This window comes from Eschscholzia californica, unplaced genomic scaffold, assembly GCF_041429995.1.
Source record: "Eschscholzia californica isolate CP2 unplaced genomic scaffold, dmEscCali1.0.p SCAF_4, whole genome shotgun sequence".
Classification (NCBI taxonomy): Eukaryota; Viridiplantae; Streptophyta; class Magnoliopsida; order Ranunculales; family Papaveraceae; genus Eschscholzia; species Eschscholzia californica.
The window spans coordinates 601182-625268 of record NW_028238461.1 but is presented as its reverse complement, the minus strand read 5'-3'; the positions used below and the strand labels follow the sequence as shown (position 1 = coordinate 625268).

General features: G+C 36.4%; 5 protein-coding genes across 6 annotated transcripts; 4 read left to right on the top strand and 1 right to left on the bottom strand.

Annotated features, from left to right (window-relative positions):
- Nucleotides 1-289: 289 nt before the first annotated feature.
- LOC147541209 (gamma carbonic anhydrase 1, mitochondrial-like) lies at nt 290-3628 on the bottom strand. The gene is made up of 5 exons (XM_086636973.1): nt 3342-3628; nt 2848-2991; nt 1678-1803; nt 1395-1546; nt 290-901 (listed from the first exon to the last, which is right to left on the bottom strand). The coding sequence occupies exons 1-5, from the start codon at nt 3454-3456 to the stop codon at nt 620-622; spliced, it is 819 nt and encodes a 272-aa protein (XP_086493099.1). The 5' UTR covers nt 3457-3628; the 3' UTR covers nt 290-619.
- A 79-nt stretch (nt 3629-3707) lies between these two features.
- LOC147541208 (protein RER1B-like) lies at nt 3708-6241 on the top strand. 2 transcript variants are annotated; one of them, XM_086632222.1, is made up of 4 exons: nt 3708-3955; nt 4173-4560; nt 5649-5829; nt 5957-6241. In XM_086632222.1, exons 2-4 carry the CDS (start codon nt 4208-4210, stop codon nt 6008-6010), a joined length of 588 nt encoding a protein of 195 aa, XP_086488348.1. In that variant the 5' UTR covers nt 3708-3955; nt 4173-4207; the 3' UTR covers nt 6011-6241. The 2 variants fall into 2 exon arrangements, with proteins under 2 accessions (XP_086488348.1, XP_086488349.1); XM_086632223.1 differs by having other exon boundaries at nt 3708-3977.
- Nucleotides 6242-7136: 895 nt separating this feature from the next.
- Nucleotides 7137-9546, top strand: COAD (4-phosphopantetheine adenylyltransferase). The gene is made up of 6 exons (XM_086632221.1): nt 7137-7590; nt 7695-7766; nt 8112-8171; nt 8792-8886; nt 9051-9120; nt 9230-9546. The coding sequence occupies exons 1-6, from the start codon at nt 7468-7470 to the stop codon at nt 9338-9340; spliced, it is 531 nt and encodes a 176-aa protein (XP_086488347.1). The 5' UTR covers nt 7137-7467; the 3' UTR covers nt 9341-9546.
- Nucleotides 9547-16910: 7364 nt separating this feature from the next.
- Nucleotides 16911-19870, top strand: LOC147541206 (aureusidin synthase-like). The gene is made up of 2 exons (XM_086633459.1): nt 16911-17855; nt 18020-19870. Exons 1-2 carry the CDS (start codon nt 17740-17742, stop codon nt 19683-19685), a joined length of 1782 nt encoding a protein of 593 aa, XP_086489585.1. The 5' UTR covers nt 16911-17739; the 3' UTR covers nt 19686-19870.
- Nucleotides 19871-19958: 88 nt separating this feature from the next.
- Nucleotides 19959-21855, top strand: LOC147541205 (Tetratricopeptide repeat (TPR)-like superfamily protein). The gene has a single exon (XM_086633458.1). It carries the CDS (start codon nt 19959-19961, stop codon nt 21822-21824), a length of 1866 nt encoding a protein of 621 aa, XP_086489584.1. The 3' UTR covers nt 21825-21855.
- The last annotated feature ends 2232 nt before the right edge of the window (nt 21856-24087 follow it).

The following is a 24087-nucleotide window of genomic DNA, read 5'->3' as shown; positions in this document are numbered from 1 at the left end:
ATCTCATATGGCTTACTTATTTGCTTGCTTGTGTTCTGTCGACGAATCTCGTGATCTTTTTTTTTATCTCCTACAGCTTACATTTTTTCTCTCCTATAGTTTTATTTCATTAGAACCAGCATTCACCTTACTAAACACACGATAAAAATACATCCCATCTGATTTAGATTGTATAAAGGCGTGTACTTAATTATATGAGCATTTGTGGAAACCCATTTTCATAAAATGTATCTTAATACAACATGTGGAGCTTAGCCTTCAACAATCGTTATACCTTCTTTGTGGAATCTTTAGTTTGAAGCTATATTCAATAAAATGTCAATTATATCAAATACATTCTTGTAATTATTCGTCCAACATTGATGAAATTCTAATAGTGCAAAGTCTGAGATAAACAGATCTTGGGTACAAGAAGAGAAAACATACTTCTGAATTGTAGCCGAAAACAAAAATGACAAGGGCGCGAAGTTACAAGTTACGATCTATCTCGAAAGCATTTAATCCCCAAAATTATTGAAATAGGAAAAAAAAAAACACCCGATTGTCATTAGATCCGAAAATAACAAAAATTCCTTCACATCTACCACCTTCAAACGAAAAGGGGATGGACTACCTCAGTTTAAGCAGATTTTGGTGTTTTATCTGCAGGTAAGATATTGTTTGGAAGGATAAGCTCTGGAGGTATTTCACGAACAACACCGAGCATAGAATCATATTCCTCGTCACGACGAGCAAACTTCTTACGTAAAAGCTTCTCTAACTCAATCTCCTCAAAAGTTTTTGCATTTTCAGCTGCATGGACTTGTGCTAAGTTTGTATAATTAGTGGCTGATTGAGAAATGAAAGCTATCTCTTCTTCTGTTAGCTTCCTTAGGAACTTTGCTGGATTACCTCCCCAAACCTATAGAAAAATGGTGTTGAATTAAGTAACTATTATAAAAATTTCAACATTTTTGCATCATCACAACACCAAAAAATTGTCAATTACCATTGTAAGAACGCTCACAGCCAGTCAGTCTCTAGGATAGGGCGTAATTCATGATCAGAAGGGTTTAGCCTCGTTTTTTTTATATGCCTCAAAACTTAAACAGTTCAACACAGAAACCTCGTCTAGTTACCATTGTCAAAGTTGAGAAAACCGTGATCAGGTAAAGCAGTGTTGTTTTTCAAACGACAATGAAGGTATATGACTAGGTTTAAGAATCAAAGTCATTTGCTCTCTTACACACAAAGCAAGTGAAGAACACTACTCCGTTGACAACTAATTCTTCACGAAATGCATTCCTGATACAAGGTCTAAAAAGGGGTCCATGCGTAGCATAGTGCATAGAAACAGTTAAGGTAACGCGATTAGCAAATGGAAAGAGGTTTAGTGAGAAGTATTCGATACAAACCTCTCCACATGGAATCCTCGTATTCTGCCTCACGAGAGCTCCAGCAGCAACCATGGCATGTTTCTCAACTACAACTCCATCAAGAAGTGTAGCACCCATACCGACAAATGCCTCATCTTCCACGGTACAGCCATGTAAAACAGCGCTATGACCTGCTCAATTTAAACTGTAAGTGTAACTCAAGGATCTTTGAAGCTTGAAATGGGTCGAGTATAAAAGCCTCTCGAACTCTTCTAATTGCAAAAAATATCAAGCAGATGTTAGCTACGGACTGTTTACTTACCTACAGTAACATTGTCTCCTATAATAGTGGGCAATACCTTCCCACTAAGATTGGACTTAGCTACATGAACAAGAGAGTTGTCTTGTATATTTGTTCCAGAGCCGACACTGATGCTGTTAACATCACCTGCATGGAGAAAGAGTCACACCATTTTTCTTATAATCGTCTCTTTTCCTCCATTTTGTACCAAGTAAAATTATTGTTATGAAAAACCAAAAACAAAAGAAAAGCAAAATTCTATGCTTAGAAGATCTGTACATCAAAGAACCTATGAAGTTTTTAAAAGATATGAGCACTAACAAGCATGGATCCCAAACCTAGTTGAGAATCTGGAGTCCACTGGTTCAGAAGTCCAGGTCATTATCAAGAAAGTTTTACAAGTCCAACAATTGCACTGTTATAAACAAGAATACAAGATTTATACTTATCTATAATTTTAGGTACCAATGTTTTCAAATACATTTTTACGCCTCAAGGCGATTTGCTCTCACAAGGCCAGGCGGCGCCTCGCGCGTAGGCCTTGACGCGTAAAAGGCGTAACTAACTTTTTGTAAGAAAAATGACAACTATTATGTAAAAATACTAATGTTTTTACGTCGTCCAACAAGTCAAAAGATAACAGGTGACTTTAGTTGCACACGTGTTATTCTCGGGTTCAAATACGTACGCCTGGAGCCATTAGGTGACCGCCTCGTCTCGAGGCGTACGCCTGGAATGTTTTTAAAGTGACTGAAGTACTTCATAGTTCATACTTCTATTATCAAACTTCATAAATAATCTCCATCTTTCGATTGACGCTCAGATTCATAACAGGAACTTTTAGGTTAATTATCATGACAAGTTTAATAATTTCAATAATCGCGATATACTAGAAACTATTAAGTAAGATTCTTCTTGAGGTAAGACTTTCTCATGGTTCTTCTATCAATCAAGTTACATTTTCAGTCTCATATAACACAAACTTTTAGCTAAATGGTGGTTATACTTTAAGGGCTAAGGATACATTAGGTGTCTTGGCATATATCAGTTAGTGGACGGATGCCTTTGAGTGCTAAACTACCAGAAGTCATACCCCTGGACCCGGACGGTTGCTGTGTCTCGTGTTTGAAAACATAGTAATAGCACGATAACAAAGTGATATACTTTTGTTTTATGATGAATCAAATGTACCTCTCAGAACGCAACCGTACCAAATGGAAGACGATCGTCCGACTTGAACATCTCCAGTGATAGATGCACTAGGTGCCACAAATGCTTCTTTATCAACAGTTGGAACCTTATCAAATACATTCATCAACGTTCGGTGCCTCGATACTACAACAACATAAATATCACATAGTTACTAATGAAACATCAAACATACCCAATAAATAGAACTAAACCAATCTACCCATAACAAGAATTTTTCAAAACCCTAAACCTATTTGATATCATCATAAACTACAGAATCCACAAAAATAACACATGGGTAACTTGAAAATTAAAAAAATCAATCATGATCTTAACTTCTATAATAGAAAAGTCCATCAATTTTAGTAATGCCCAAACATTAAAATTAAGCCCGTTTTCAACTTAAACTAATATAAGCATTATATAGGGTTACATATTTGAGTGTTGGACTGTTCCAACAAGGAAGATGGTGATTGGGGGGAAGGAAGACATACATTGTTCTTGGAAGTAGTACTTTCCTTGAAGACGAGAACCCAATCGATCGATGGCTTGACCAGTTTCACGAATCCAGAATCCAACGGTGTAGATCGCTTTCCCCAAAGTACCCATTTTTCTTCCACAGTGTGACTTTGATTTCTTCCAAGTATGGTGGGAAGAGAGAGAAAGAGATGAAATGAGAAGATAGAAGAAGAAGAAGATCCCAAACGAAAAAAAAATGGGGTTTTACCAAATCTTTTTAATTTCAATTTAGTCCATAATGTTATAATAAGTTCACATTAACAACCCGTAAAATATTGACATTGAGTTTAATACTTGGATAGGTGATTTTGTCGGGTTGAATTGAATCGGATAACCGACACAACTTTGAAACCGAAAAACAGCCAGATTTATAAAACGAACAAAATTACGTTTCTTTCTCTCGAGACTCGAGGTCGAGGGAGAAAGGAAAAAAAAAAACAGACAGAGAAACTCATCATTTTCTCTCACTAGATCATCATTATCTGCTACTCAAATCCCTCGAAAGTCGAAACCCTAAGTTTTTAGGTCAAGACAAATTCTTCAGATCAATCACTGGATCTGATTCAAATTTGTTAGCAGGAATTTCCAGGTTTGATCTTCTACCTATTTAGGTAAATTTGCTTCAATGTAAGTCAAATTTTTAGGGGTTTTTACAGAATTGAATCCTCTGGCCTAGATCTTGAATTGGAATTCTCAAATTTTAAATTTTGATGGCTGATTTGTATGAATCTCATCTTTTCTGATAAGGGTTTTTATTTAGGGTTATTAATTTTTCTTATTCTAATTGAATTTATGTTTTGAATTAGGTTTAATGCAAGAATAGTTGATATACTTAAATCTAATGGAAGGAGTAGATAATGATGGTGGTCCTTCAGTTATGGCGCCTTTGGCTAAATGGAGGAATGAATTTTCAAGAAAATTTCAGTATTATTTAGATAGATCTACTCCACATCCAGTTCAGAGATGGATAGGAACCCTAATTGCTGCTTTAATTTACATTTTACGCGTTTATTATATCCAAGGGTTTTATATCATCTCATATGGATTGGGTATTTATCTTTTGAATCTATTGATTGGGTTTTTGTCACCTAAGGTTGATCCAGAGCTTGAGGTTACTGATGGACCTTCATTGCCTACTAAAGGTTCTGATGAGTTCAAACCTTTCATTCGCCGCCTACCCGAGTTTAAGTTCTGGTAAATTTCTTTTATACAAGATCTACTAAAATTCGTGTAAATGTGTATCATTTAGATTATATTTTACATGGATTTCTAGTGTTATTCTGATAATTGGGTTGACTTTTTTCATGATTCTTTTTATGTAAGCAACTAATCACTATTTTTATCGTTCTATAACTTAAAATGATAATGGTAAATAAGCAACTAGTGGTTAAAAGGAAAAAACAATGATGGTTCAAGACATGTTGTTCTTGTTGTTATGTTGGCTTAATTACAAGACCCTCAACTTGGGTCATCCTAGATGTAGTTCATATTTCACTTGGAAGGAGTTTGATGGTTTGGAATTGATGACAAATTTATGCGTTTATGTAGGAGTTCAACTTTTATGTTGGAAAGCCTATAGATAGTTCAGAGATTCTGAATCAGAAGTGAGAAGACTTTACAAGTAATAGGTTGCCCATGTGTGAGTACTCGCACGCACCGGTAATCGTGCGATTAGCTGAAGCAAACTGTCGGAACATGAGGACTTGTATCAAAACCTCTTTTCTAGGGTTCGATATAAAATGTTATGAATCCATTAGTGTTGTAACTGTAACCTGCTCAAGCATGATGCTCCTTACAAGAGGAGTGTGCAAAGATACATATGATATTCGCACTTGTAAGACATTTAGGATCTAACGACACTAGAAATGATATTTCGAGACGGCCAATGAAATGCCAAAACTCTTAGTGTGTAAAATTTGCTTCCATTAAAACCAATATGGCATGCTGTTTTCTCTGTGGTACTTGATATTAACTTCAGATTCACTAGGCCAATTGCCTCTTGTTTATGGGTGAAACTATCCTTGCACACTATGATAACTCTGAATTAGTATTTCGACTAACAATCTTTTTTGATCGGTATAGGGATTTCATTTAACTATTAGGTAATAATTGGTAAAGTTGTTTGTTTCATATACTTTATCCTATCCAAATCATGTTGTATTTTATTGTTGTCACTTGTCAGTCTTCGTTGGAAACAACCAAAGTACTTGCAGTTCCAAATATAAAGCTGAATGATGTACAATTTAGAATATAACCAAGTCATGTCGTCTCTAATTTTTCAGGTACTCCTTCACAAAGGCATTTTGTGTAGCATTTCTGATGACATTCTTCTCACTGTTTGATGTCCCTGTATTCTGGCCCATACTTCTCTGCTACTGGATTGTTCTGTTTGTTCTCACGATGAAACGCCAGATCTTACACATGATTAAATACAAATACATCCCATTCGACATGGGAAAGCAAGTAAGTACACTAGATGTCCACCAGACCCACTTTTTGTTTGTCATGAACTACTAATCATCGTACTTTGTGTGGGTTCTGAGATATCAAAAATATGTAAATGATGTTATTTCCGTTGTAATTTGTGCAGAAATACTCCGGGAAGAAGTCTGGTGCAAGTAGTAGCCGTTCGTCGGCAGACTAAGAAGACATCAGACCAGATCGGGTGTCTTAAGAATCAACAAGAACCTGATTTTATATATTTTCGTCCGAAGAATATTATGTCAAATGCTTACTTACAATTGATCTGGTTTATTTCTGTTGCATCTTAAAGACGAATTTCATGTAAAATAATTCTTGTGTTTTTAGGTCGATTAGAAAAATATCTGTTAGAATATATTATTATTTATTTGGTCTCGAGGCTTTTCTTCGTTCATATGGTATTGTTTTAGCATTTGGTCTCGAGGCTTTTCTTCGTTCATATGGTATTGTTTTAGCATTTGGTCTCGAGGCTTTTCTTCGTTCATATGGTACTGTTTTAGCATGCCTTTTCAGTCTTAGAATGTCCTTTTACTTAATGATGTACATCTAAAAACTTGGGTTACAAATCTCCGCCCTGTGAAATGTTATTTCTTCATTTGATAGAACTGAAATGAAATAAGCTTGGGAAAAAGGAAAGGAGATTGGGATTGAATGTGCAAGGATAGACTGTTACGCACACAGGTTGCAAAACGTAACTATGACGGTTATAAACTGTAGAAGTTTCTCAAAACAAAATGGTCTAAACTGTTACAATAAGAACACATCAAGTTTTTTTTTTGTATCTTGGAAGGCATTGCACTCAGTCTAGGGGGAATATATTAGGTCTCATAGCACATCTGGGAAAGGCTCAAAACTGGGTTGAGTTGAAGAGGGTCATTAGGGAACAACCAACTCATTAGTATGTTATCACTTAATCATATGTATATTTCCAATACTGTTTTTGTTTTATACTTAGTATCTTATTTAGAGTTGAGTTTAGATATTCAAACTTGTGATGTTATTTTGTCTGTGTACTAATGCACATGAAATGTTCGATAATACGTCTAGTACATATAGTTTCGACTTCCTTACCTTTTTTTTGTTGAAAAATAACGGACGCCCTAGTATCTTTGTTTAAGTCGTGTGTGTCATGTAATCTTAAAATTTTTGGTTCCGCTCATAGGTTTATATAAGATTTAGACATATGTATAATTTTGAAACATGTTCAACTTGGAGGGGCACATACCCATTAGTAACATATTCGTACTGGTAATTGTTTACATAAATAAATAAACAACAAGTCTACGTGAACCACTTCTTTGGATTCTCACTTGAACCGCATGTGAGATAAACGAGGATCTCTCTCTCCACGCGACTGAACATGTGAGAAGAGAGTCTCACATGGGGTTCAAGTAGGAGTCCTAGAAGGCGGATTGAATATACTTTTTGATAAATAAAAATGTGGGAAGCATTTAGGGTGGTTGGGTAGTTGATCTTCCTCAATTCATCAACCTTTGTTGTTTTTTTTTTTTTGTTGAAACATCAACCTTTGTTGTTGCTAGATAAAAGAGAGGGGCGGGCGGATGATTACTAACTAACTAGAGTCCCCGCCATTTCTTCTCTCTTCTTATTCTGACTTAGATGGAGATGGATGACCACCCTCAAACTCAAGAACCTAAAACCCTAATTCCTTCTTCATATCCATCAGTTGTTCTTGGTGGTACTTTCGATCGATTACACCCCGGTCATCACCTCTTTCTCAAGGTTCCTCTCTCTCTCTCTCTCTTTTCTCTCAAGATTGAATTTTTTCCTCTTTCACATTCAACTTCTTCATACTGGGATTTTAGGGTTTGTTTAAATTTCTACAGGCAGCAGCTGAATTGGCCAGAAATCGAATTGTGATTGGTGTTTGTGATGGTCCTATGTTGAGTAAGAAACAGGTTTTGTGATCTCTGTCTCTGTCTCTTATCTCTGGAGTTCAATTTTAGTTATGCTATAAGTGGGGTTAGGTTAAAACATTTTCTCAACTCACCAATTTTGGAGATTTCCAATTTTATTCAACATTGGATGAACTACAGATTACTTTTAAGGGTTCGGTGAGTTTAGAAACTATATGTTAGTTTTTGGGTAATTACTAGCTTTAGTCCTTTAAATGGTGGGCAAATTGATAGTATATAGTTTGGGTTATAAATGAAAAAAGAGAAGAACTTTATCTTCTTCAATTGAGTTTAATGGGGTATATAATAAGGTTGAGTTGAAACTTGTGCTTTGTTCTGGTTTTGCAGTTTGCTGAACTAATTGAACCCATTGAGATAAGAATGCAAAATGTTCATGACTATATTAAGGTATCTACCTACTTTTGTCACTTACCAATTACCATACTTGAATATTTGAAGTTCTTTGATGAAAAATACCCTTAATGTGTTTGCTTTAAATGAACGAACATCGGCATTAAACGTTATTAGTAAGAAACTAAAAAATTCAAGTTAGTCCCTGTGGTTGTATGGTACTCATAATATATGGAGAGTTGGTGGGGGTTCCACCGATATAAGTTTAAGAATGCAACGAGTAAAAAAAATGACTTAGACGTTGTTAGAAAGTTTTGTTAGGTCAGTAGACTTTTTAAGGGGGTTTAAAACCAGAACGCCCCGAACCCTTAACCTTGAGGTCGGGAACACAGTTGTATGTTTTTCAATAAATAACCAATCAAGAACTCATGTTGTTTATCAATTTGAATCGTTATCACTCAAGTACCCATTCATAATAATATAGTCCATAAACGAAGAACAACATAATTTACCCATTCCTCATGTTTGTTTTAAGCTTTGAACCTTCTATGTCTTTTACTTTAACATCTAATGAATTGGTTGTGGTTTATCGTTTTATTCTCATCCATACATATTGATGCTAAAGCCCTTAAACTTGTACTAATATTTCTTTCAATTTTGTATAAAAAAAATCTCAGTCAATAAAGCCAGAGTTGATAGTTCAAGTGGAGCCAATAACAGATCCTTATGGCCCTTCAGTTATCGATGAAAATTTGGATGCTATTATAGTCAGGTTTGTCCCAACTAAGATCTTGGTATTATCGTTCAAATTCGATGTTAGTATCTAAGTAAAGGCTGGGTTGGTCTAGCTTCTGGTTTTTCTTATCAACTAATCGAGTGTGGGGTTATCAGTTCACATTGGTCGTGATATATCTGATTGATTTTCTTCTGTTGCAGTAAGGAGACCTTGCCGGGTGGGTTATCAGTTAACAAGAAAAGAGCTGAGAAAGGTCTATCCCAATTGCAGGTCTTAATTCTTTCACTTATTCTAATGTATTTTGGTTAATACTCATATTCACTTGATTTTGAAGCTCTGGGAGCGGAAATATTCGTACCTAAAGGATCTCATAATGTAGGTAGAAGTGGTGGATCTTCTCTCTGAAGAATCAACAGGCGAAAAAGTGAGTTCATCGACGTTACGGAGACTGGAATTTGAGAAGGCCAAACAGCAAAAATCTATATCATAGACAAGGTTCTACTGCTACTTATTATCTTTTTAGCAGATGAACTGAACTCTCGCGTTTTCGAATACTTAAAGACTTCAAATTATCACTTTGATACCAAATCTCGTTGTTGATTCAGATTCAGAGCCCTTTCTGTAAACGGTCTGACAGAATCATCAGAAAACCAAGAATAAGTAACATGAGCAATAATAATGGTTCTGTTTAATTTACATATTCTTTCGAAATTGAAATTTGTTTGAGTTTATTGAATTTGAGGAATGTTATCAAGAGGAATGATTCATTGCTAATTTTTGAAGATGTCTGAAAATCAAGCAGCTGTAGGTCTTGTATAAAACTTTAAACCCCAAGCCAAAATTTTGATATATTTTCCCCCTCGGTGTGGGAAGAAGTGCCTATAGTAGAAATGCGGGTAACGAATCGAGATATAAATTTTTCAGATGGGTCCGAAAGGATTTGACAATGCAAAAGCTATTATGGTAGAAGAGTAATGCTAGGGAACAAGAAAGACCAGGCAGAAATTCAATGTGACTTGTCGTGATTCACAGTTCAGTGCATCAAAATCGTCTATGACAATATGACATCAAGTCACATGACTTGGACCAGAGTTGGCCTAATTTTTTCCGTTCCCTAGCATTTTGATAGAAATGGGTTGAGATAATTCAAATATGTTTATGTGATGATTTCCAAAAGCTATTATAGTAGATTTTAAAAGAAAAATGTTATAGGTAGAAAATGACATGAAACCGATTATATACATGAAGCTTGGTCAAATAATATACTTAATTCTGACAGACGGCAGTAGGTGACACATGGAAAGAAAGTAATTGCAAAAATGAAAGAATATGAAGAAATGGTCTTGTCATGTGGTTATTATAAATTCATCATTTATACGAATAATATACATGGACGAAAATATTGGAAGAGATATGCTGAAAAGTCATAATCAATTACTAGTAGTACTATGGTATATCTTTTGTTTGGATGGATTCGGTACATGGCATTTGTTTAGGACACACGCGGGACACGTCAGGAAATGGTTCACTTTTTTTTACTTCCCACGCTAATCTTGTGAACTAATTCTGATTCCCATATTGACCTTAAAGTTTCTTGGGTTTTGTGAAGGAAAAAGGGTATAAGTGTCATCTTCTCTTTAAACAAATTAAAATGACATACAGATGTGATATGTAACAAAAAAAAAATGTGGCACATTTAAATTTTTTTTATAGTTTTACCCTATATACAAGATCTGGAATCTTGAATCCTACAAATTATTTAAAATCATATAACAAGAGTATTTCGTACCTGTATGCAGTTTTTTTAGGTAAATAGTGATTCATTGTCTAAATAGACAAATGCTCTCCTTCACCATCTAAAGCACGAATTATAGACACGAGCTCAAACTTATTGGGTTGACATTTTTGAGGTGGATTTGCTAAACTTTGTTCCAAATAGGCATGGAGCAATGTAATAAAAATGACGTTAATAGCTTATAAGGTTAAGAGAGTCTCACTCGATCAAACTTTGAGTGTCCTTTAAGAATTTTTAGTTTCTGTAAAAATATATCTCCTTTAGCAGGACACTCTATATAAAAGTTTTTCGAGGATGGAGTTGTTGCAGAAGTATTCAAGATCTTACTCTTGAGTGCTTTTAGTGTTAACTATGTAACTTAAGTTAATATTTGATTTTTAGAGCATTTTTTTTTATAGAAAGTTTCTCAGAAGCGGAGCCAAAAATTAGTTAAGAGACGGGCGGAAAACTAAAAGTAATAAAGAAATAATCCTAAAAAATGGGGTGGTCGGGCTCGAGCTCGTGACAACCACGGTTTGAAGCTAGTATGATGTAGAAACGCAGCGGAATTCAAGAGATTAAATAACTAAATAAGAACAATGAAAATAAAGATCAAATAACTGTAAATACTCAACTTTATTAAAACTTCAAAGGGGTTTTTCTCTCAATATATGAATAATAGACAAACTAGACATCCTTTTATAGGATTCTGGACTTTCCTAGATAGACTTGAATTAGACTTCCTAAATAATTAAAATACTGCAACTACCTAAATAACTAGACTCAAATATGGACCTTTCCAATTATTGGGAATATTAAAATAGCATTATTTCCTAAACCTAATTTACCTAATAATTATACTAAAATAAGGACTTCCTAAATCTACTCTCTCTGGCCGGTTGGTCCATGACCGGGTTTGGTCATGGAAATAGTCTCCACGCCGGGTGCCCCTGCATCAGCATCCCCTTCCCTCAAGAGGTTCGTCCCGAACCGTTTTTGAAGAGAATGTAATTCCTCCGATCCATCTGCAATTGGCAATAATGTCACGATCTTCTTCTTCCATGGAAATTCATAAACATTCAAACGACCACGGTAAGTGGCATCAACATCAGATTGCCATGGACGTCCTAATATGATGTGGCATAAATCCATATCGGTGACATCACAATTAACTATAGATAAATAAGAAGAACCAATAGAAAGAGTAATAGTACACATTTGATCAACCCGTGTAGTAGTACCCGACTGAATCCAAGTGGTTTTATACGGGTTTGATTTAATCATTGTAGGAATACCCAAGAAATTGACCAGCTTGGTAGAAATTAAATTCTCTACACAACCATTGTCAATTACAATAGTACACACTTTATTCAATACTGTTCCCCGTGTAACGAACAAATTCTTTCGTTGAGATAAATTCCTCTTGACAGGTGTGAAAAGAACTCTCCGAGTGAGTAACATAACTCGATCACCGTTGTCAGGAATAGTGTTAATTCGTTCCAATTGCTCTTCATCTGAATCGGAGTCCGATTTCTTTTCTACCATATTTGCTTTACCGCGAGAGGGGCAAGCATTAGAATAGTGACCTGTTTCAAAACAACGATAACACTTAACTGGTGGAGGTTTTTTATAAGGATTATCTGGAAGTGACTTAGTACCGTCCTCCGCCTGTTTGGATTGATCTAATTCATCCGGTATAGTTCGAACTGCTTGACTTCTCGTACTGTGTCCTCGGAAAATGGAACGTGAATCTGATTCAAAAGATCGAGCTACACTAATACATTCAGAAACCGAATTAAAAGCTCTTAAATTAACCAAATCTTTAATATCATTCCGAAGTCCGTCCTTGAATTTTTCTACTTTCATTGACTCTGAATCTGGGAGATTAAGTCTTGTAATTAGTCTTTGGAATTCCGAAGCATATTCCTCAACGGAACGTCTTCCTTGGCGCCAACGTAAATAATCAACACACAATTGGTTCTCATAGTCCGGAGGGAGGAAACGGGAGAACATTAATGGTTTCAATTCTAACCAAGAAGAAATAGGAGGTAGGTGTAATAAATGACGATTTTCAGATTCTTGTTTCCACCAAGTAAGAGCAGTTTTAGATAAGTAACCAGTTACACAACGCACCTGTTCAGGACCTTCAACTTGCATGACATCAAAAAAAATCTCGAGTCTAGAGACGTAATCCAAGAAATCTTCAATATTTATCGAACCATCATATGATGGTACTTCCATTCGAATACGGTAAGAAGAATTTGGATGGGGACAATCGATTTCGGTTTGTTGATGATGGTGTTCGAGATCGGTTTTAGGGGATGGAAAGACAATCGGTTGTCGTTGGGTTTGGGTGGTTGTACGGTGGAATGGTGTGTTTGTTTCTCGGGTTTGGGTAGGGTTTAGGTTGGTCTCACGGTTTCGGGTTATCGGCTGGTATGGGTCTCGGGTAAGTGGAGTTTGGTGAGGATCGGTTTGGAGGTGATACGGTAAGGCTGGTTCGGTAACTTGGGGTCGAGTGGTGTTAGGGAGTTCTCGGAGTTGATAGGGCTGGTTAGGTGGTGGTGTTGTGTCGCGAGTTTGGGGGTAATGGTGGTTGTCGGGTTGTTGGTTTGGGAGGTAGGGATGTGGTTGGTAAAGAGGATTGGTGTCGGTTCGGGTAAACGGGTGTTGGGTGTGAGGGTCGAGAGACGATGGGAAAGGACGTGAGGGACCGATAGGTTGGGTTTGTTGCCCACTGTTGGTGTGTTGGTTGTTGGTTTGGATTCGGTGTTCGGGTGATGGTGAGTAGTGATGATGTTCGGTTAGGAGGTAGGGTTCGGTTTGTGATCGGTTTTGGTTTATGGTGGAATTTGGGAAGGAGAACGATGATGGTTGTGGGGTGTTGGGGTTGGTTGAGTGTGTAATGTTATAAGAGGGGTATGTTGTTGGTTTTACTGTAGGAGTCGTTGGATTGTTTGTGATGAAGGGTGGAGGTGTAATTGGGCAAGGATTGCTAACGGTGTGACCGAAGAGGGGTATGTTGGTATCGGTAGGGAAGCTTATAGGTGAAAACCGGGTAGGGTGTGAAGTGGTTGTGAGGATCGGTGGTGTAATGGAACCAATAGATAACGGGTTTGTAGTGTGGGAAAAGGGTTGATTGATACACATACCTTTGAGTTGCTTTGAAAGATTGTTGATGGAATCGGTGAGTTGATCGAAACGTTGATCGATTCGTTCGAATTTTTCTGTTGTTTCCTTCTTGTACTCCTTGAAACCTTCTTCCAACTTTCTACCTGCAGATAGACCTTCTTTAATGTTGTCCCATTCAGATGTAAAGGTTGGTGTTTTCTCCTTAGTTGGTGTAGTGGTGATAGTAGTGTTAACCATGGTGATGGAAAAAAAAAATTTCTGGCTCTAGATACCACTTGATGTAGAAACGCAGCGGAATTAAAGAGATTAAATAACTAAATAAGAACAATGAAAATAAAGATCAAATAACTGTAAATACTCAACTTTATTAAAACTTCAAAGGGGTTTTTCTCTCAATATATGAATAATAGACAAACTAGACATCCTTTTATAGGATTCTGGACTTTCCTAGATAGACTTGAATTAGACTTCCTAAATAATTAAAATACTGCAACTACCTAAATAACTAGACTCAAATATGGACCTTTCCAATTATTGGGAATATTAAAATAGCATTATTTCCTAAACCTAATTTACCTAATAATTATACTAAAATAAGGACTTCCTAAATCTACTCTCTCTGGCCGGTTGGTCCATGACCGGGTTTGGTCATGGAAATAGTCTCCACGCCGGGTGCCCCTGCATCATAGTATTTTATAGCTTTTACCACTCGACTAGAGATCTTCATTATAAGTACCACTTGTCTTTATTATCCTAATCTCACCTGGACTGCAGTCCGACGGAACCCACTAGTCGCTCCGTCTCTGTTAGTTTCTAAAGTGTCTCTAAACATCCACCTAGAAAATAAACACCAAGTTCAATCCCTAAACACTTAAATTTTTAAAATTTTCGGTCAGTATGTCAGATGCTATTATATTGCTGAGTATGGTGTAATATTAGTATCCGTCCATTTTATGGAATAATCTAGAAAAGCAAGTAATCTCCATGAAAGTTTTTATTTTAAAAGGTTTCATCAAAAATTTTGCTACAAATATCACAATCTTTTTTCTTGTGGCCAACCTTGATTGTCAAAGTTTGATGTACTCCCATTTTTCTGTCCAATTTCCTTTTTTGTCACTACAATCCACCAAATAAAATTTACGAAATGTAACTTAAAAAAATGAACCTCTTAATGAATATGTATTCAATGGCTACAAACCGCAATTAGAAATTAGATCCCAATTCTATCTTCGTGGTTCATTTATCCCAGTAGCCCAAAACTTTATCTATCTGTCGCATGCGACGATTCTCACACCTAGTATATGTTTTAAAACGGCAGGAAAACCCTTTATTAACTTTTCATATATGAACATTTTTATAATTTGCTGTCTAAAGTTTTTACCCCTCATAATGACCTAGAAAACCTTAGACATTAGTGGCGTTGCCACAAAGAAGTTGATCATTGTTAGGAGTCACTACCCAACTTGAACGATTGGCTGGGTCATATATGAGTTTTGGTCAAATATGACTGCAATTTTCCTATTATAAAATAGGTTTAAAGGTCAAATTTTTATTTTATGCAACTTGTATAGCTAAAACTATTTATAAGGAGGACTACCCTATTGGGCTTACTTTATAAGGAACACTTTCTGCATTGTAATGAATAATAAATTATTGACTTGCAAATACTTACTAATATAAAAAAGAATTTTTGGGTGGTTGATTAAACGATTTCCCAACATATAAGCATTTTGCGTGGTTGATTTGGTGACCACTTACTCCAGGGCGAACAATGCTCTGTGAAGGAAGAAATAAATTATCGAGATTTCTTAGATATGTTAGTAATTGTGACCGATTAAAATCCTAACACTCGGTCGTCTTTTAATCTTCTTTTCAAAACTGAATTTAGCATGTCTTTTATATTGATAACAAATTGTTATAAGATTACGACAAATACAAGAGAACGAGAATATTTTTCTGAATCACGAACCGGAGTACACATCAACATATGTTCAAAACACTTTCAACATCTTACAAAATCAAAATGGAAATAATAATGGAGAAATGCTTAGAGAGCATTTGAAAAAGAAGCACTCATATTATCTTTGAGATGATTACTAATATGAGTAAGGCTTTCCCACTCAAATGAATATGGGATGTGATCTCCCCCTTTTTTCTTCTAAGTTCCATAGGAGCAAGTTCAACAAAAAAAAGGTTCCATAGGAGCAATGTATTCTCACTTTATTATTTATAATGTCTAGAAGTTTTAACGAAAAAATTTCAAATAAAATATACATAATTAGGTAGCAAGTTAATTATAAATCAAGAAAAGTTGGCAAGTGAACTTTTTATTAGAAAGAAAATATATATTTCGTGGTTAGGTAGAAGAAGAGAACTTTTTACACGCTCTTAATTGATCATTATTTGTAACGTTTGAGTTTTCAGTCTTTGTTAAAAAAAAGGCAAGAGTGTTTATAAAGGGGAACTTTAGAAGAAAAAAAAAGTGAGACTACGTGCCTACAACTATTAGTCTTCTCATCTCATGGACTCACTGTTTAAGACTACACTTTTTAGTTGGTATTTGTTTTAGTTAATTAGTATCACTTTATCAGTTGGTAGTTGGTGATGAAAGAGGAGACAGAGACAGAGAGCAAAAAATCAAATTAAACCACCGGATTCAAAATCCATACGATATCTAAATTCAATAAATCATGAATTCCACTTGAGTTGGGAAACGAACCTCTGACCTCTAGGTTCTCCACAATTTCGAAGTGCATGCCTTACATCCCGAACTATCATTTGTTGGCCATAATAATTAATCATTATTACTATCGTATATGCGATAATGATCTCTTCTATAGTTGTTGACGTATTACAGTATAACTATAAATAAATAAATCAATAATTAACAGTAACAAAAAAGTTAATGAAAAGTCAATAGTTGTGAGTTCACATAAAATTTTCTAAAGTGTTTGTATTACATGAGATTTCATTTCCATTTGGATATATAACTGGATTTTCTTTTTTTTTTCTTCTTCATAAAAAAAAGAAAAGAAAAAAAAAAAAACTGGATTTTCTTTGCAACAAAAAAAATGGGTCTTCCAAGAGTAATTAGTATCATATTCTGAAAACAAGTTAAAAGAACACAGAAAACTATTAATAAACTAATAAATTTGGGGAGTTGGTAAGATTCCACACATGGTCTTGATGTCTTCATCAACTCTCCCATGTTTCATACCCATCTAGTCCTCATCATCCCACGAGCTTTTCCCACTTTTGACTCCCCCAAATATTTCCATAACAACTATGACAAGTTATTGAAAGAAAAATACTACTATTTGGTTCGAAAATAGGCCAATTACAGTCTGATGGCGTAGCCGAGGTGCAAGTGTTTTCTTCTTCACATGCTTGGATCAATAGAAGCTGGTCAAATAAGTTTCAAACTGAGATCGGCTCTAGTCTGGATCAATGGGAGCTGGTCATATCAATTTTCAGACTGAAATCGACACTGAAATCGGTTCCAATTTTCAGACTGAAATCGGCCCCAATTTTCAGACTCAATAGCATTTTTATTGTTAAAATACCAATTCAAATTATTTTTTGTTAAAAGATACCCATTCAAATTTGAACCACAAAAGTTTTTCAACTCCTTCCAAGTAATTGCTAACAAGCAGCCCCCCTTGTCACTTTCAAAAAATACAAATTGGAAGTGGGTAATTTTCTTTCTTTTATTATAATTTAAACATGGTTGAAACATTTAAAATATGGGTCTTTCTAAAGAAATCTATATAGAGACTTTGTATTTGTTATTAGTACTATATTTTGTATATATAAAAGAAAATAAGCTTCTTCTTCTTCCTAACAAATCTCTAAAAACTTTCTCTTTCTCTCTTGAAGACTAATGCACTTCCCTTCTTGAGGTACTAGCTTTTGAAGAACCCACATATATATACTAAACCACAAATCTTGAAGGTGATCAAAGTTGAGATCTTTGGGAGTTAGCCATGGATGCAAAGAGATGGGGTTCTTTACTTCTCTTTGCTTTTCTCTTTGTTGGATTTTCAAGCTTATTTCTTAGTGATGATGATTCAAACCAAGTTCAAGGTGTTTCTTTTATGAGGTATATTATTGGTTTCATTTCTTTGATTTTTATGGGTGTTTGAGTTTGGGTTCCAAATTTAAATCTTTCTTTTTAAGATCTAATGTTAGATTATGATTCAATTTGATTTATTGGTTTTGATTTGGAAACTAAGTATCTTTTTTTCTTCTCTCTCTGTTTTGCAGTGAACTAAAGACAACAATTCTTGGCCTAGTTTATGGAACATGGCCTTCAATGGAAGAATCCACCACCTTGAATAAACAAAATAGTGCTACTAAAGAAACCAATCCTAAACTTGTGATTCTAAGTCCAAACCTTACTACTTGTCATAAATCTCTCTCCGATGCCGACCGACCCGTTTATTGTTGTCCACCGAAGCGAGAATCCCAAGAAACCATCATCGATTTCAAGTTCCCCGACCCGTCAACTCCGATAAAAATCCGAAGACCGGCTCATCGGGCCGATCCCGAATACATTGCTAAATATAACAAAGCCATAGCCATTATGAAATCTTTACCTTATGATGACCCAAGAAGCTATCTGCGCCAAGCTAATATGCATTGTATTTACTGTACTGGTGCCTATAACCAAAAACATTCAAATTCTCTTCTAAAAATCCATAGATCTTGGATGTTCTTCCCATGGCATAGAATTATGATATACTTCCATGAAAGAATTCTTGGAAGTCTTATTGGTGACGAAAACTTCGCTCTACCTTTTTGGAATTGGGATTCTCCTGAGGGTATGTTCATTCCTGGCATGTATTTAGATGGAAGTCTAGTCGATACTCAACGAGATAGTACTCATCTTCCACCTCAAGTTGCTGATATAAATTACGATTATTTCGAACGAGGGTATAGTTCCGAAGAACAAATATCAACTAATGTTGCTTTTATGTATCATCAAATGGTTTCTGGTGCTAAAAAGACCGAACTTTTCATGGGGTGTCCTTATAAGGCAGGTGAAAATGGGTTTTGTGATGGACCAGGAACCATTGAGCTAGCACCTCATAATGCTTTACATACTTGGGTTGGTAGTAATTTGAATCCTGAGAGAGAAGATTTAGGTGCATTTTACTCTGCAGCAAGAGATCCAATATTCTATTCTCATCATGCTAATATCGATCGTCTTTGGGACGTATGGAGAGAGCTTCGAGGAAACAAACCAGAGATTATCGATCCGGAATGGTTAGATTCTACTTTCTATTTCCATAATGAAAAGTCACAACTTGTTAGAATCAAATTCAGAGATGTTCTTGATAAAACTAAGCTTAGATATGATTATGAGCAAGTTGATAATGTATGGTTAAATGCAAAGCCTAAACCTTCCGTCCCACCGAAGATCGCCCGTCACATTCTAAAGATGAGAGAGAACGAGGAAAACCCGTTGTTACAATCTTCGAATCAAAGTGTTGTTTCACAAGTTTTTGGGTTAGACGGTAAGTTACTTGATAAAACAATAAGAGTGAAAGTTCAAAGACCAAAGATAAATAGAACTAAGATTGAGAAAGAAGATGAAGAAGAGATTCTTGTTGTTTACGGTATCGAAATCAACAAAGACAAGTATGTTAAGTTTGATGTATATGTGAATGCAGTTGATGAAACTATCATAGGTCCAGAGTCAAGAGAATTTGCAGGAACATTTGTTAACATGAAGAAGGGAGTGACATTGGTGTTGAGAGAAGGTGATGTTATATCGAAGAAGAAAACGATTCTCAAGTTGGGTATCTCAGAGCTATTAGAAGATCTCGAAGCAGAAGGCGATGAGACCATTTGGGTCACGTTGGTACCAAGAGGTGGTACTGGAATCTATGCTAGTGTTGAGGGTGTTCGAATCGAATATATGCGATGATTAAGCTTAAAATATACATCATTACAGACAATCTCATATGTTAATTTTGTTCTCTTTGTGATTTATTAATTGTTAGATAGCTCAAGTAAATAATGTCTAAGTCATGGTCATTTTTCATTGTTTGAGCTTTTTTGAGTGTCTAATGTGGACAAAGATGACAGAGATGTAAATTTATTTTTATTCAATACTCTCCCTCTCTCTCTCTCTTCAAACAAGTAAGAGAAATATCAAGAACCTTATCTAAATTCTTGAGGCATTCAACCAATACAATCTATGGCAACCCATTTTCTCTCTCCTACAAACAAATTCCCATTACAAGCACAAACTAAAACACTATCTCTATTAGAAAGATGTTCAAACATGGAGGAAGTAAAACAAATTCATTGTTATATGTTCAAAACAGGGCTACTTTTAGACACAAACCTAGTAAGTAGATTACTAACCTTCTCTGCAACATCGGAACTCGGTGACTTAGTCTATGCTCGACGAGTTTTTGATAGTATTCATTCGCCAAATACGTTCATATGGAACGGTATGATCAATGGGTACTCAAGAATCAGTGACATTAATGGAGCTTTCCTTCTTTACCAGCAAATGCTTCAAAATTCAGTCTGGCAAAATTCTTACACTTTCCCTTTCTTGCTCAAGTCATGTTCTAATCTATCTGCATTTTCAGAAGCAAAACAAGTACATGCTCATATTGTGAAAACCGGGTTTAGTTTTGAAGTTTATAGTTCAAATTCATTGATTCATGTTTATGCTAAATGTGGAGACCTTCTATCGGCTCGTCGGGTATTTGAGAGAATCCAAGAACCAGACGTAGTTTCATGGAACTCGATGGTCAATGGGTACATGAAGAATGGAGAGTTCGAAAATACCTGCAAATTGTTTAACGAGATGGCAGGTAAGAATGTTATATCCTGGACATCTCTTATTGCTGGTTTCGATGCCAATGGACAATTCAAGAAAGCTTTGAATCTCTTTAATGAAATGCAAAAAGATGGTATCAAACCAGATAATTTAGCATTAGCCAGCATTCTTTCAGCTTGTGCAAACTTAGGAGCATTGGATCAAGGAAGATGGGTTCATACTTACATAGACAAAAACCAAATCAAAATCGATTCAATTCTTGAGTCTAGTCTTATAGACATGTATTCCAAGTGTGGAGATATCGAAGAAGCTTTAAGAGTTTTTACATGTTCAGAGAAGAGAACGGCTTCGATATGGACATCAATGATTAATAGCTTAGCAATTCATGGAATGGGTAAAGAAGCTATTAATTTGTTCAAGGAAATGGAGATATCGGGGTTTAAGCCAAATCCGATCACTTTCACCGGGGTTTTGAGAGCTTGTAGTCATGCTAGATTAGTAGAAGAAGGAAAATCTCTATTCGAAAGTATAGAGAAAATTTACAACATAAAACCATCAATAGAGCATTATGGGTGCATGGTTGATCTTCTCGGTCGAGCCGGGAAACTAAAGGAAGCTTTCGAGATGATCGGGACAATGCCCATGAATCCAAATGGAGCTATTTGGGGGGCATTGCTCAATGCTTGCTATATTCATGGTGAATTTGAGTTAGGGAAGAAAGTAGGAAAGATCTTAATTGAAGTAGATGGTGATCATGGTGGGAGGTATATTCACTTGGCCCGGGTTTTTTCGGCAACAGGACAGGCAGATGAAGCTATCAAAATGAGGAAGATGATGAAAGCTAAGGGAGTTTCAAAACTCCCCGGGTGCAGTTCGATCGAAATGAACGGAACTATACATGAATTTTTCGCAGGAGATCAGTCTTATCCAAGAAGAAATGAGATTTATCTAATGTGGGAAAAAGTCTTGGAAAGATTGAAACAAGAAGGATATATACCTTCGACGGAAAACTTGCTGCTTGATATTGATGAGGAGGAGAGTAAAATTGCTATACAGCAACATAGTGAGAAAATTGCAATTGCATTTGGGCTTATTAGTACTGAGCCAGGGGTGACAATTCGAGTTATGAAGAATCTTCGAGTGTGCAATGACTGCCATAAGGCGATAAAGCTCATCTCTAAGGTTTACTCTCGGACGATTATAATGAGGGATAGAACTCGGTTTCATTGTTTTAAGGATGGAAATTGTTCATGTGGAGATTATTGGTAAACAGAGACGAATTAACAATTTTGAACTCAAACAATCATGAATTCCGAAAACAGATATAGAAAATTATCAACATCTAACTAGCGGGTATTAGAGTCCATTCTGCCTAACTTTCCTTGCAAACAGGCTTCTACTACGCAATTACTGATGCTGAGGCCTGAGGGTTCGGGCGATGTGGGATAGTGCTAATACCTCCCTCCCCTCAACACTAAGGTTGAGGTCACTCAGCTCTCCCCCTCCAGGCAGGGTTAAGGTCGGTCACTAAGTCTCGACCTATCCTGGCTGATACACTAACGCTGAAGCAATTAATGTTAGATCCGGCAGGGCTCAACTCTCCTTGAAAACCAACTTGCAAGGAGAGGATTGTCCAATGCATATCTAATGCTCAGGCAATGTCAGATTGTAAGAGGCGGTTTCCAAGTTTCCAAATTTGAATTGGAATGGGAATTGGTATAGGCGGTTTAGAATGGGTAGTTTCCAAAAGACGGCAATTGGCTGTTTAGGCTTGATGGCGGTTTCAATTTGGTTTCCCAAATTGGATGGTTTCCAAATTGGATTCAATTTGTGGCATAAAGGTCGGCTTATATTATATATAAATATGAGTGCCAATTATCAACCAAAAAAACACCAACACAAGCAACAACAACTCTTCTTTAGAGAGCTAGAGAGAGAGAGAGCAAGAGTGAGAGAAATTTTTCATAGTTTTTGAGCGGTGTTAAATTTCTCGGTCGTCGAAGATTTAGTATAGAAGGTTAATTCTATACGGTACCATCTTGGGACGAACTTGCGGGTTGTGTTAGTCGTCTTCATCTATCCTTCAATAAAGATTTCTTGTTCGCCCGAGGACGTAGGCTTTAAGCCGAACCTCGTTAAATTTTGTTCGCATATTTGATTTTGGCTTAGCTTTTCGATTAATCTTCATAATCGGATCAATTTCTAGGATAGGTTCGATAGCTTCCGCGACTTTTAGTTATAACAATTGGTACCAGAGCCTTGTTGAGATTGAACGAAGAGAAGATGGGATCGAGAAGTGGTACGGTCAAATCAGGGAAATATGAGATAGAGAAGTTCAATGGGAAAAACGATTTTTCTTATTGGCGGATGCAGATGAAGAATCTGTTAATCTCGCAGAAATTACACAAGACGTTGACGGGAAAGAAACCAGGAGATATGTCAGATGAGGATTGGGAGGAGTTAGATCTCGAAGCACGGGCTACCATTATGTTGTGTCTTGAGAGGGACGTGGCGTTCCTAGTAGACGGAGAAACAACGGCGGCGGGTGTGTGGTTAAAGCTAGAAAGCAGTTTCATGACGAAAACTTTAACGAATCGGGTCTACTTAAAATCCAAATTATTCACATGTAGAATGGAAGAGGGTTCTTCTATTCAGGAATATGTGAATAGGTTTGACAGGATTATCTCAGATTTGAAGGATATTGATGTTAAGGTTGAGGATGAGGACCAAGCCCTCATATTGTTACTTTCATTGCCTAAATCCTATGAGAACCTTGTTCAAACTTTGATGCTTGTTGGTGATAGTCTAAGCATGGAAGAGACGAGAAATTCGCTATTAGCGGATGACCTTCGTAAGGTTGCTACTAGCAGTATGGCGTCGGGTGGAGTAGACAAAGAACAAGCAAAAGGGTTGTTTGTAACGAGGGGGAGGAGTAATGAAAGGGGAAAGGGAAAGGGCGGGAAATCTAGATCCAAATCTAGAGGCTCTTTCAAGAAAACGTGCTTTAGTTGTGGTGAGCTTGGCCACGTTAAAGCGGCTTGTCCAAAGAGAAAGTTGAAGCAAAAGAACGAAGGCTACAAGGAGAAACAAGAGATGCAAGAGGCGGGATATGTGTCAGAAGAGGCGGACGAATGTTTCTCGGTGACAGAGGTGTCTGAGAAGATCTTCGATAAGTGGATGCTTGATTCAGGGGCGTCACACCATATGTGCCCAAATAGGGAGATGTTTACTACCTATAGGAGTGTAGATGGTGGTACAGTTATACTGGGTGATGATAGTATAAGTAAAACTGTGGGACTCGGAACAATACGTATCAAGATGCACGATGGAGTGGTGAGAACATTGACGGACGTAAGACACATACCCGATTTGCGAAAAAATCTAATTTCCCTTGGTGTGTTGGAGCGAAGCGGCTGTAAGATAATTATAGAGAATGGCTCCATAAAAGTAGTTAAGGGTTCTTTGGTAGTAATGAGAGGTACTCGTTACGGAAATTTATACAAACTTTTGGGGACAACAATTACAGGAGATG